Source organism: Chiloscyllium plagiosum, chromosome 5, assembly GCF_004010195.1.
Source record: "Chiloscyllium plagiosum isolate BGI_BamShark_2017 chromosome 5, ASM401019v2, whole genome shotgun sequence".
NCBI lineage: Eukaryota > Metazoa > Chordata > Chondrichthyes > Orectolobiformes > Hemiscylliidae > Chiloscyllium > Chiloscyllium plagiosum.
In genome coordinates this window covers 24,122,257-24,136,173 of record NC_057714.1, presented here as the reverse complement: position 1 = coordinate 24,136,173, position 13,917 = coordinate 24,122,257, and the positions used below count along the sequence as shown (strand labels likewise).

Genomic DNA, 13,917 nt, shown 5'->3' with positions numbered 1-13,917 from the left:
CTTTTATCTTAGCCTGCTGGACACACTTTCCTCATTCCTGAAGAAGGGCTTATGCCCGAAACGTCGATTCTCCTGTTCCTTGGATGCTGCCTGACCTGCTGCGCTTTTCCAGCAACACATTTTCAGCTCTGATCTGCAGCCCTCACTTTCTCCTGCACAGACTTAGAACCTTTGTTGCATGAAATGAGGTTAAGAATTGTGATACTGTTTTGTGTAGAAATCATTTCATCAATTAAAGCAAAGATGCAAGCTAAATGAGGATAAATGTTGAGAGATGGCTGAATGTAGTTAGTTGAGTGTTTATCATACCTGGGTGCAAAGTGACAAAAATAATGCTGTGAGAAACTTCAACAAAAAGGTTTCAACCTTCCTTTCTGTACTTGTTTTCACCTTGTCCATAGGAAGTGAAAATGTTTGTCTTCTATACCCTAAGGAACATAGAACATTGAAAACATAGGGACAGGAGTCTGCTCTGAAGTCAATGATATTACCTAACTTCATGCCTTTGTGCACCTCCTCAGCAGTTTCTTGATTTGGAAATATATGGTCATTCTGGAACTCCCTCCTTAATGGCATTGTAGGTATACTTACAAGACATGAACAGCAGTGGCTCAAGAAGACAGCTTACCACCTTCTCAAGACCAACAAGGGCTGGTTAATAAATGCTGGCCTAGTATGACATCTCAAAAAGCTTCAAGAATGCAGCAGAACCATTGAAAGATGAACTCATCCACCTTGACAACTCACATGATATCATTTAACCTTCTTCCCATACTTCATCCCCATCTCGGTAGTGTGAGTTTGCCTCCAGCAGGGTGTTTTACCTGATACAGCATATTTATGTTATCTCCCATAACACAAGAAACTGTGTGTAGATATCATAAAGAATTCAAAAGACATTACATTCATTAGGCATATAAGTGTCTGGACAGCATTAATTTTAGGAGCTAGTGAGAATTGCAGTTGCTGGAGAACTCAGAGTTGATTAAGTGTGGTGCTGGAAAATGCACAGCTGGTCAGGCAGCATCTGAGGAGCAAGAGAGTTGATGTTTCGAGCATAACCCTGATGAAGGATTATGCCTGAAACGTCATCACTCTTGCACCTCAGATGCTGCCTGACCTACTGTGCTTTTTCCAGCACCACATATCATTAATTTTGCCATTTACAACAGGGCAGCATGTGTCCAGCAGAGTGCGATGGCCTCCCTGATCCAGGACAAGATGAGATATGAGACTTTATACTTAAAAGTCACATGTTATGACACAGTGATGATATCAAGAGCACTTACTTCAAAGGTGCATGACTACATCATCAAACATAACGCAACATCCCATTTATCCCCAAGTTAAAAACTTAATCGCAAAAAGATATATATGATCATACCTAGGCTTGTACTGTCAAATCAGTCATTATACTAACAGGTAAAACAGAGTTTAGAAGGCTAACGTTTCTAACTTCAGCTCTTGGAGGTTTAACAACTCATCTTGATCTGGTAACCATGTACCCATCTGGAGATATGTGGCATTGTTCTCTGTTGCATTTGCATGAAAATTTGGTTGCCTTTCTGCTAGTTATTATTACTTAACATTGCCACACAATCATCACATTGGAATGTTCTTCCTCACTCTCTTCAAACATGATTGGCGTGCTCTACATTGGATTTACCTGGCTTTAATTTCTGGCTTCTATTCAGGCACAATGATCAACAATGACATTGTATGTGCTGGATGCATATTTTAGAAACCTTTGCTGGTATTCAGGTATCAAGATTTGAATTTCTAAATTGTACTCTCTGCCCAGTGCACATAGACTGGGACTGCCATAGTGCTAAGGATTTAGATGGAGAGGAACTTATTAAATGTGCACAAGAAAATTTTCTGATTCAGTATGTGGATGTACCTACTAGAGAAGGTGTAAAACTTGACCCAATCTTGGAAAATAATGTAGGGCAGGTGGTGTCAATGGGGGAGCACTTTGTGGCAAGCGACCATAATTCTATTAGTTTTAAAATAGTGATGGAGAAGATTAGATTAGATTAGATTAGATTAGATTACTTACAGTGTGGAAACAGGCCCTTCGGCCTAACAAGTCCACACCGACCCGCCGAAGCGCAACCCACCCATTCCCCTACATTTACCCCTTACCTAACATTACGGGCAATTTAGCATGGCCAATTCACCTGACGTGCACATCTTTTGGACTGTGGGAGGAAACCGGAGCACCCGGAGGAAACCCACGCAGACACGGGGAGAATGTGCAAACTCCACACAGACGGTCGCCTGAGTCGGGAATTGAACCTGGGTCTCTGGCACTGTGAGGCAGCAGTGCTAACCAATGTGCCACCGTGCCCAAAAGAGTAAACCTGATCTAAAAGTTGAAGTTCTGAATTAGAGGATGCCGATTTTTTGACAGTATTAGGCAAGAACTTTCAACAGTTGATTGGGTGTGGATGTTCACAGGTAAAAGAAGGGCTGGAAAATGAGATAACGAGAGTCCAGAGACAGTATGTTTCTGTTAGGCTGAAAGGCAAGGTTGGTCGGTGTAGGGAATGCTGGATGACTAGAGAAATTCAGGTTTTGGTCAATAAAAATAAGGAAGCATTTGTCAGGTGCAGACATCAGAGATAGAGTGAATCCTTAGAGTCTGCGTGGGTTTCCTCCGGGTTCTCTGGTTTCCTCCCACAGTCCAAAGATGTGCAAGCCAGGTGAATTGGCTATGTTAAATTGCCCATAGTGTTAGGTGCATTAGTCAGAGGGAAATGGGTCTGGGTGGGTTACTCTTCGGAGGGTTGGTGTGGACTGGTTGGGCCGAAGGGTCTGTTTCCACACTTTCGGGAGTCTAATCTAATCTAAAGGCAGTAGGAGTATACTTAAAAGGGAAATCAGGAGGGCAAAAAGGGAACATGTGGTAACCTTGGTAAATTGGGTTAAAAAGATTTCCGAAGGGATTTTATATGTACATTAAGGACAAAAGAGTAACTTGGGAGGGAATAGAGCCCCTTAAAGATCAGCAAGGCAGTCTATGTGTGGAACTAGAGGAGATGGGGGAGATACTAAATGAGTATTTTGCAAAAGTATTCATTGCGGAGAAAGGCTTGGAAGATATAGAATGTGGGGTAAATAGAGGAGGTGGTGCCGGATATCTTAAAATGTGTAAAGGTATATAAATCCCCAAGACCTGATCGGCTGTACCCAAGAACTCTGTGGGAAGCTCGGGAAGTGATTGCTGGGCTCCTTGGTGTGATATTTGTATAATTGATTTGATAGTCACAGGTGAGGTGAAGAAGCCTAGAGATTGGCTAATGTGGTACCGCTATTTAAGAAAGATGGTATGGAAAAGCCAGGGAACTATAGATCGGTGAACCTGACATTGGTGGTGGGCAAATTGTTGGAAGGAATCCTGAGGGACAGGATTTTCATCTATTTGGAAAGGCACAGATTGATTTAAGTTTAGTCAACATGTGGAAAATCATGTCTCACTGATTTGATTGAGTTTTTTGAAGAAGTAACGAAGAGGATTGATGAGGGCAGAGCAGTGGAGGTGATCTATATGAATTTCTTTTAGGCGGTCAACAAGGTTTCTCATGGTCGGCCGTTTAGCAAGGTGAGATCTCATGAAATACAGGGAGAACTAACCATTTGAATACAGAACTTACTCGAAGGCGGAAGACAGAGGGTCGTGGTGAAGGATTGCTTTTCAAGACTGGAGGCCTATGACCATTGGTGTGCCATAAGGATCTGTGCTTAGTCCACTGCTTTTCGTCCTTTATATAAATGATTTGGACGTGAACATAGGAGGTATAGTTTGTAAGTTTGCAAATGACACCAAAATTGGTGGTGGAGTGGACTGCAAAGAGGTTACCTCAGAATAACGGGATCTTGATCAGATGGACCAATGGGCTGTGGAGTGGTAGATGGAGTTTAATTTAGATAAATGTGAAGTGCTGCATTTTGGAAAGGTAAATCAGGGCAGGACCTATGCACTTTATGGTAAGGTCCTGGGGAGTGTTGCTGAACAAAGGACCATGGAGTGCAGTTCATAGTTCCTTGTAAGTGGAGTCACAGGTTGATAGGATAGTGAAGAACGTGTTTGGTATGCTTTCCTTTATTGATCAGTGCATTAGGAATAGGAGATGAGAGGTCATTTGCGATGGTACAAGACATTGGTTAGGCCACTTTTGGAATATTGTGTTCAATTCTGGTCTCCCTCCTGTCAGAAGAATGTTGTCAAACTTTCAAGAGTTCAGAAAAGATTTACAAGGATGTTGCCAGGGTTGGAGGATTTGAGCTGTGGGAAGAAGCTGAATAGGCTGGCACTGTTTTCCCTGGAGTGTCAGAGGCTGAGGAATGACCTTATAAATGTTTATAAAATCATGAGGGGCATGGATAGGATATACAAACAAAGTCTTTTCCCTGGGATGGGGGAGTCCAGAGCTAGAGGGCATAGTTTCAGGGTGACCGGGGAAAAGATATAAAAGGGACCTAAGGGGCAACATTTTCACGCGGAGAGTGGTGTGTGGATGGAATGAGCTGCCAGAGGAAGTGGTGGAAGCTAACGCAGTTACTACATTTAAAAAGGCATCTGGATGTGTATATGAATAGGAAGGGTTAAAAGGGCTTTGGGCCAAGTGCTGGCAAATGGGACTGAATTAGGTTCGGATATCTGGTCGGCATGGACAAGTTGGACTGAAGGGTCTGTTTATGTGTTGTACATCTCTGACTGACTAAGATCTGTACATATTAGTCTGTCCGCTGTTGAACAGTTGATAGAAAATTTCAGGAAACCGAGATAAGTTTGTGTACTGGCACTGCCATATGATTCTACCAATGCATGGAGTTGTTGATTCATTACATGCTGTGATATGATCTCTAATATGCTGTACCACTAAGCACCCTTTACTGATGAGCATGTCCTTCAGGATGTGTTGTGGTAATTTGTTGGCAGCTCTTGCACCAGTTTAGTTTTTAGTGTGTATTGGCTTTTCAGGACATATGGTACTGTATTATATTGTAAAAACTTATGATTGCTGTATAAAAATGTGTGCGGCATAGTGTTCAAAATTGACTGTGTTGAAACCTTGGTCATCTTCTGAAATTTGCCATTTTTTTATTTCCCTCTGAAACTCACTGATGTGTTTGCACTTGTGCACTTTCATAACATTTTCCTTGCTGTCAGTGTTGTGCTGATGTAGCGTCTTGTTGTGGGGTCCAACTTGCCTTTGAAATCTGATTTTTTTTTGCAAGTGCATGTATAGTATCTTATTGTGCCACAGTTTTACGATAGTCAGCACAGCTTTTAGGTAGAAACAACAAATCACATTTGTTATAGATTTTGTTGTCTTGGGTGCACTTTGTAGCAATAGTGTTGGCTATACCCAACGTAATTGTTATTCATCTGCTACTATTGCTTTATGGTTAAATCTATCTTCAAGCAATGCATCAATGATTTGGCTGTTTTTCTCGCCCAAAAAATTATTCCTTTCCTAAATGTTTTATTTGATGTAGAAGTAAAATAACTAACTCAATGAGCCTCTCTAACAGTCAGAAAAGATACATTTTGTGATTTGCAGCAACATCTTCTGACAAACTGATCAATAGACTCTAGGAGTTGCTATCTGACTATAACACCTGAAGGCTTTAATCTTGAGGTCAATTCTTATTTTGAGTTGGTCTTCAAGAACTCTCCAGATCTTTTTTGGATTGATCATCCACAAAAGGACTGGATGTGTTAATTCCTTGAAACATCTCCTTGCCAGTTGTGTGCAAGATGTTTAGAGATTTTTTTCAGGATCATTTCTTGTTTGATCTATAAAAATGAATAGTCATTTGAACAGGTGTAATTCAGCAAGGGTATTACTGGATATTGTCCAATCCACAATGAGGTTTCTGCAGTCCATTGTTCTTTCTGCCTGAACTGCAACCCTTTAAGCCTTACATTCCTAATTATCTATCACTGTGATTAGAAACTTGCTTCTTCTTTAAGGCGAAGCCTTTGTTGCTGCTGCTGTTCTAAGAAGGGTAACTTATGTGTCAAATGCTTGGAACCAATTGTATTAGCCTCCAGCTTCTGTATGGCATTGCACTGACTTTGTGGTGTTGTTCAATAGTGTATCCTTTTCTTCCCTTCCTTAAATTAATATAACTTTTTAAAAAGTTATATTATCATCAAAGAACATAAATTACAATCAACAGAAATTAGCTTTGTTTTATTGGTAGTTCATGCCGTATCTACAAATCTGTACAGCTTTCTGTTCTCAGAACAATCACTGGACTTGAGAGATAAGAAGCTGTTACTTTGTCCAAAATCTCTGTTGTCCAAAGCTCTTGTCCAGTTTGTTTCCCAGAATTAGTTTTCCAAATATTTGCCACAAAGATATTCTTGCATTTTTTAGATGTCTATCACTTATCTCTAGCAGAGTATTCTAGCTGATGTGCCTGTAAGATAAAAAAGAAACTGATTGTGGGTATTGTGATGTTACAGAATTCAACAGATATTTATTACGGCTAATTGTTATGTACAAACTTTGCATTCATCAGACACAAGTGTGTGGGCTAACATTAAGCTAGTAGTGCCTGCTAGAGTATGATAGAGTCATACAGCATGGAAATAGACCATTCGGTCCAACCAATCCATGCTGAACATAATCCCAAATTAAACTAGTCCCACCTACCTGCTCCTGGCCCCTAGCGCTCCAAACCTTTCCAATTCATGAATCTATCCAAATGTTGTTTAAACATCAAGGAGCAGGAGAATCGCGAATCGAGATGAAGGGCTTATGCCTAAAATGTTGATTCTCCTGCTCCTCGAATGCTACCTGACCAGCTGTGCTTTTCCAGCACCGCTTTCAATTCTTCATGCAAGCATACTACCCTGCCTCTTTCAAAGGTGCAGGCTGCATTTAAGTAGTGTTATTTGCTCATAATATCAGACCTTTGCTGATCCAAGCAACCAGAAAAATCATTGTCCATTTGTTGACCACATGCAGCAATCATATAAAACATCGGGAAGTATAAATTTAATATACTGCTTTACACAGTTGGTTAATTCCACATTGTGACTCCAGAAACAGTTTTCAGGTCTTATCCAATTGACCCTCCGAATATGTATTGGAGTCTTTATCCATCAAAGGATTTATTATTTGTTTCAGGGGCACCAAGTGATGAAATTCTTGATGCACCTTCTACTTCAATGGATCATCCTTTTCTGAGAGCTTATGGACCACAAATGGATGCAATAAATGCTGGACACTCTCCAGATGGTAAGAAATAAATTAAAAGGCATAATTGTAGCACTTCAAATTATTCTAATTATAGACCATTGTATTCTTTGTATTGAGTTACACAAAATAATCTTTGCGTTACACACTTACAGGATTTCATATGTACAAGTGAGCAAGAATTAATCCTAATGTATCTTAGTTTTGCATAAAACATGCAGTATTGTTATTACAATAATGAGCGTTTAGATAAAATAGTAAATGCTGTTTTCTGTAGCTTATATTTTATTCCTCATTCATATAAAAGGCATTAGAGCTGAATTGAATTATGACTTCATACTGGTTTGTGCAAAATAAGTGAATTGTGAAATTTGCATAAAGTGGAGCTCGAGCAGCTCAAAGCTCTCCATTTAAGAATAAAAATAAACTTCAAGAGAAGGAAGGAAGTAATAGACGGCTGAACACATGACCTTTGGCTTTGAGGCAAAAATGTCAATGAACGCTTCCCACTTGATGTGAGAAATGAAATTAGAGAAGGCTTACCATCTGTAGACTTTCTTTCCAAAGTTTCACCCCCCTTCCCTTTGCTCTGCCGATGTAGGTCATACCCTCCTCTCCGACCTATCACTTCTTCCTCTCTTTCATTTACCCATCGCATTTTTAGCGACCTTCCCACCCGCCCCCAACTACAAACCTATTCCATTTCTCTCTTGGCCCTCCAGCCCACAAGCCTCATTCCTGATGAAGGGCTTGTACCCGAAACGTTGATTCTCCTGCTCCTTGGATGCTGCCTGACCTGCTGTGCTTTTTTAGCACCACACTCTCGACTCTGATCTCCAGCATCTGCAGTCCTCACTTTCTCCAAGTTGATTTCAACCCTACTGTGAAACCTCTTCCAAGGATGCCTACCTTGAAGAAATTCTCCTCCTCTTTCTACAAGGATCTCGGTGAGTCCCTCTCTCACTGCATCCTCCCCCATCCCCGGTCATCTCCTCTGCCCTGAAGCTTTTCCACCATGTCCTGAAGAGACTCACTATCCATTGCACCCGATGTCTTCTCCTCTACATCAGGGAGACAGGATGCCTATTTGTGGATCGTTTCAGAGAACATCTCTGGGACACTCGCACCAACCAAACCCACTGCTCCGTGGCTGAATACTTCATCTCCCCAAGGGGCGGCAGGGTGTCTCAGTGGTTAGCACAGCTGCCTCACAGCACCAAGGTCCCAGGTTCGATTCCGGCTTCAGGCAGCTGTCTGTGTGGAATTTATACATTCTCCCCGTGTCTGCATGGGTTTCCTCTGGGTGCTCCGGTTTCCTCCCACAGTCCAAAGATGTACAGGTTAGGTGAATTGGCCATGCTAAATTGCCCAAAGTGTGAGGTGCTTTAGTCGGAGGGAAATGGGTCTGGGTGGGTTACTCTTCACAGGGTCGGTGTGGACTGGCTGGGCTGAAGGTAGGGAATCTAATCTAATCTAATCTAACATGCAGGTCCTGGATCTGCATCGCCAAACCCTTACCATCCGAAGCCTGGAGGAAAAACGCCTCATATTCTGCCTTGGAACTTTGCAACTTCTCGGGATCGATGTGGATTTCCCCTCCACCACATTATCCCAGTCTCAAGCCTCTAACTTGGCACCACCCTCCTTACCTGTCCATCACCTTTCTCATCTATCCGCTCCACCCTCTTCTCGGACCTATCACCTTCTCCTTCACCATCATTTACCTATAGTATTCTCAGCTACCCCCCCCAACCCCACCTTCGTCCCATTTATCTGTCAGACCCCCTGCCCACAATCCTCATTCCTGATGAAGGGCTTATGCCCAAAAGATCAATTCTCCTATTCCTCGAATGCTGCCTGACCTGCTGTGCTTTTCCAGCACCACCCTCTCGACACAGCTGTTAATATTCAGGCCATGGCATTAGTCTACCATTTTTAATTCTAAATTTCATAATATTGTTTCCTCTAATTCCTATAATTTCAGTTCTCTAATTATTGGCTAGTTAGGTGTAATAACTATATGATATAGTTTTTCAAACAGCTGGAATGTAGACAAGTGTTGCACTGGTGTTCTTGAGGGCATATAATAATAAAAGCACATGGGTAATATTAGAAAAATGTCAATATAAATATTTATCTGTAAAAAATATCAAAGATATTTTCTTAGAAAAAAAGTTAGTCAACTTCTATCACTCAATTAACTGCAAATTCCTGGTTCTCTCAATAAGAAATTACCATGCCACACATGGTAATAATCTGAAGCAAACATTTCTGAACAGCTATAATTGAGTCACTTTTTTCCTCTGAAATACAAATTTTCTGATTATTGGAAGATATATGTGGTTTTCAAATTCACATTATTTTGCACCATTGGAAAATATTTAAATATGTACACCCAATATGAAATTTGTGCAAGTTAAATTAACTATTCCTATTGTAGAGTATGTGGATGAATTACTATTTAATAAATTCCATGATATCTCTGCAGATGTTTATGGTTTAAGTCGATTTGCTCACCTTCCCACAGCTGAGGAGCGAGACATGGCTTACTTTGAAAGCCAATATCAAGAACGGGTATGGTAACCTTAGTGCAGCAAATGTGAAAATAAGCTATGAAATATTTCATGGAGCAGCAATTTTTTTTAACTTTTAACTTTTCTAAAATTAAAAGATTTTCTTGAGATAAAGTGTAGGTAACACTGACAAACCAAGTTACAAAACAGGACGTTTGAAAGAAAACTTGCAAATAATTTCACAATTAATTTCAAAAGTGTTTTGTGGTAGTAATAACAAGATGCATTGTAGACATTCACCACAGATCCTTAGACTGCACCTTCCAAACCAATAACCACTTCCATCTAAAAGGACAGGGCTGCAGTTACATGGGAATATCATTACTTGCAAGTTCCCTTCCAATCACTCACCATCCTGACTTGGAAATATACCACTGTTCCTTCACTGTTGCTGGTCAGAATCCTGGAATTCTTTTCGTAATGGCGTTATGGTTCAACCTCCAGCACATAGACTGCAGCAGTTCAAGAAGAGGGTAGTCGTGGACGGTTGTTTTTCAGACTGGAGGCCTGTGACCAGTGGAGTGCCACAAGAATCGGTGCTGCGTCCACTACTTTTCATCATTTATATAAATGATTTGGATGTGACCGTGAGAGTTATAGTTAGTAAGTTTGCAGATGACACCAACGTTTTCACGCAGAGGCTAGTACATGTTTGGAATGAGCTGCCAGAGGAAATGGTGGAGGCTAGTACAATTGCAAAATTTAAAGGTATCTGGATGGGTATATGAATAGGAAGGGTTTGGTGCAATAAGGACCAAATGCTGGCTGGTGGGATTAGATTATATTGGGATATCTGGTCAGCATGGACGAGTTGGGCCGAAGGGTCTGTTTCCATGCTGTACATCTCTATGACTCTAATTAGGAGATTCACTGCATATATGTGAATGCAATGAGTTTAATCAGTAAGATTGATGAAGTACAGGTGCAGATTGCCATGTGGGATTATGATGTTGTGGCTGTAACAGAGTCTTACTCAAAGAAGGACCAGACAGGATGTTAAATATTGCTGGTAAAATGGTGTTCAAGAAAGATAGGAAGGGAACAAAGGAGGGATGGCAGTATTGGTTAAGCAGAGCATTTCAGTGCTGCAGAAAGAAGCTATCCAGAAAGTTTAAGGACAGTTGATTTAGCTAGGACTAAGACTAAAATGGGTGCAATTACATTGCTTGGTGTAGTCTACAGACCATTAAATAGTGGCAGGATGTAGAGGAACAAATCTGGAGAGAAATTATGGAGGGGTCTAAATCTCTTAGAATATTTATAATAGGATACTTCAATCACCTGGATATAGACTGGGATATTGGTAGAATAAACAGAAGCGAGGGGCAAACATTTGTAAATTGTGTTCAGGCGAATTTTCTACAGCAGTATATGTGCAGTCCAACAGAAAAGGAGGCACTACAAGACCTGATTCTTGGAAACAAGGTTTGCCAAGTGGAGCAAGTGTCACTTGGAAAACACTTAGGCAACAGTGACCATTGTTTCATAAGGTTTAAGATAACAGTGAAAAGGATAATTGATAATCCAGAGTAAGAATAATTAGGGTGTAGGTTTGCTCGCTGAGCTGTAGGTTTGATATCCAGATGTTTCATTACCTGGCTAGGTAACATCATCAGTGGCGACCTCCAAGTGAAGCGAAGCTGTTGTCTCCTGCTTTCTCCTGGATGGGGTTCCTGGGGTTTGTGGTGATGTCATTTCCTGTTCATTTTCTGAAGGGTTGATAGATAGCATCGAAATCTGTGTGTTTGTTTATGGCATTGTGGTTGGAGTGCCAGGCCTCTAGGAATTCTCTGGCATGTCTTTGCTTAGCCTGTCCCAGGATAGATGTGTTGTCCCAATCAAAATGGTGGTTTTTTTTATCCGTGTGTAGGGCTACGAGAAGAGAGGGTCGTGTCTTTTTGTGGCTAGCTGGATGGACTAGAAACAAAGACTATTGAAAAAGACAGCATCTGAGCTGCCTCAGATTAGATCATTTGGGCATAGTTAAGATATATTTCCTCAAAGTGTAAAAATAGGGCAAATAAACCCAGGGTTTCCTCTCAAAAAGGAGATAAAGATTAAGGTAAATAAAGAAAAGTAAGCTTATGGCAGATGTCAGGTAGAAAATACAATTGTGAAAAAAGCTGAATTCAGAAGGGGGGTGTGAAAACACCAGTAAGTGTAGTAAAAAGGGACTATGAACCAGAAGATAACATAAAAGGGAATTCTATAGGTGCATTATCAGTAAAACGTGTTAAAAGAGGAGAGGGCTGATTAGGGATAATAAGGGCGATCTATACATGGAGGCAGGAAGCATAGCTGAGGTGTTCATGAATACTTTGTGTAAAAGAAATGGTATTCACTACGGTGCTACAGAAGAGACGTCAGAGAACATTATAGTTAGTGGAATAAATTTGGATTCAAAATTGGCTGATGGATGGTTGGATATTTTTCTGACTAAAGGAGTATTTCTAGTGGAGTTCTCCAAGGTTCGGTTTTGGGATCCTTGTTTATCTTGATGTATGGTTACCATCTGTATCTTGGTGTGCAGGAGACAATTTCCAAGTTTTCAGATGGTACAAAACTAAGAAGCATTGTAAATGGTGAGAAAGCCTGTGTAAAATTATGGAAGGACATGAACAAATTGGTGGCACATAATTTTCAATGCAGAGAAGTGTGAGGTCTTACATTTTGGGAGAAAGAATATGGATACACAGTGCAATGTTAAAGGATGTGCAGAAACAGATCTGCATATATATCTATATATGCTTGAATCCCTGAAGATGGCAGGCCAGGTAGAGTGAACACTTCATAAAGCATACAGTATCTGAGGCTTTAATAACACTGCCATAGAGTAAAGGAGCAAGCAAGTTATGCTAAACTTGTATAAACTACTAGCTAGACTTTAGCTGAGGTGCTGTTTACATTTCTGGTTATCACAGTTTGGGAAGGAAGAGGTTAATAGGTGGGGTTATATGCAAAACTTCAATTATTGAGACAGATAGGAGAAATTGGGACCATTTTCTTTTAAGAAGACAAGGCTAAGAGGAGATTTTATTGAATTTTTCAAAATCATTAATGGTCTAGACAGATAGGGGAAAAATTGTTCCTTGTCACAATAGGATTGAGAACAAGAAGACACAGATTTGAAGTGACATCTGTAAAAGAAACAAATGTAGCATGAGAAAAACATTTCACACAGCAAGTGGTCCAGGTCAGGAACACACTGCCTGAAAGTGTAGTGGAAACCCAGTCAATTGAGACGTTCAAGGGGGCATTAACTGAATATATAAATAGAAACAATATTCAGGGTTATAAGGAAAAGGCAGGAGAATAGCACTGAGTCATAATGTTCAATCGGAGAGGTGGTACACAATCAATTCATCTTCGTTTGCACCATAACGATTCTGTGATTCTTTATTGATCTCAAAGTAGTTAGCAATCGAGCATATGATTAGATTTTCATTAATTGTGTGTTACAGTAGTGATCTTATTACATTCATACACATTAATTTAACACAATTTTTGAAATAAAACATTTATTATGATAGTTAACACACACTATTTTATTTTAGCTTAAGATGGAAAAGGCTGCTGCTAAGGGACAGAAAAAAATTCCTGCGTCTAAAGGTGAAACTTCACAAGTGCCAAAACCATCAAGACCACCAAAACACTGAAAGTCCAAAGAACATACATACATTTAAATGTCTTTCCATTTATCAAGTACATCAGATAAATTATTGATGTCACTACACCATTCTACTTGCACCCAACATTTCAAACTTTCATTGTCTTCAGTTTATGACTTGAAAATGGTTATAGTGAACTTCATGAATATATGTACCTTTAAAATTGTCATCCTCATACAAATAAACATCTTGGAAATGAAACGTGTCTGTTGCTTAGCAATGTCTGCACAGTTATTTCTGAAGAACAGATTTTGAAAAGCCTTTTTACCATGATAATATTTGTTGGCATAAATATCTTCAGGACAAATAAATGTGCCAAAAATATTGCCAGGTTGCAGTTTTTAGAAAGGAGTTTAATCTTTGGGCCTGTACTGTTATTCACATTCAATCAGAGGCAAATCCCTAGTGGTTAATAGCAAAAAGAAATTATCTCTCCTACAGCTTAAGAAGTTATGAGGA

General features: G+C 40.1%; 1 protein-coding gene across 2 annotated transcripts in view; it reads left to right on the top strand.

The window, feature by feature from the left end:
• fam221a (family with sequence similarity 221 member A) overlaps positions 1-13,659 on the top strand; it is a 49,071-nt gene extending 35,412 nt beyond the window's left edge. Inside the window, exons 5-7 of one of the 2 annotated variants that reach the window (XM_043689749.1) lie at positions 7,149-7,259; positions 9,706-9,791; positions 13,345-13,659. In XM_043689749.1, the coding sequence (XP_043545684.1) occupies positions 7,149-7,259; positions 9,706-9,791; positions 13,345-13,446 (299 nt within the window). In that variant the 3' untranslated portion in view covers positions 13,447-13,659. The remainder of the gene's footprint in view (positions 1-7,148; positions 7,260-9,705; positions 9,792-13,344) is intronic. The other variant, XM_043689750.1, reaches the window with a different exon arrangement.
• The last annotated feature ends 258 nt before the right edge of the window (positions 13,660-13,917 follow it).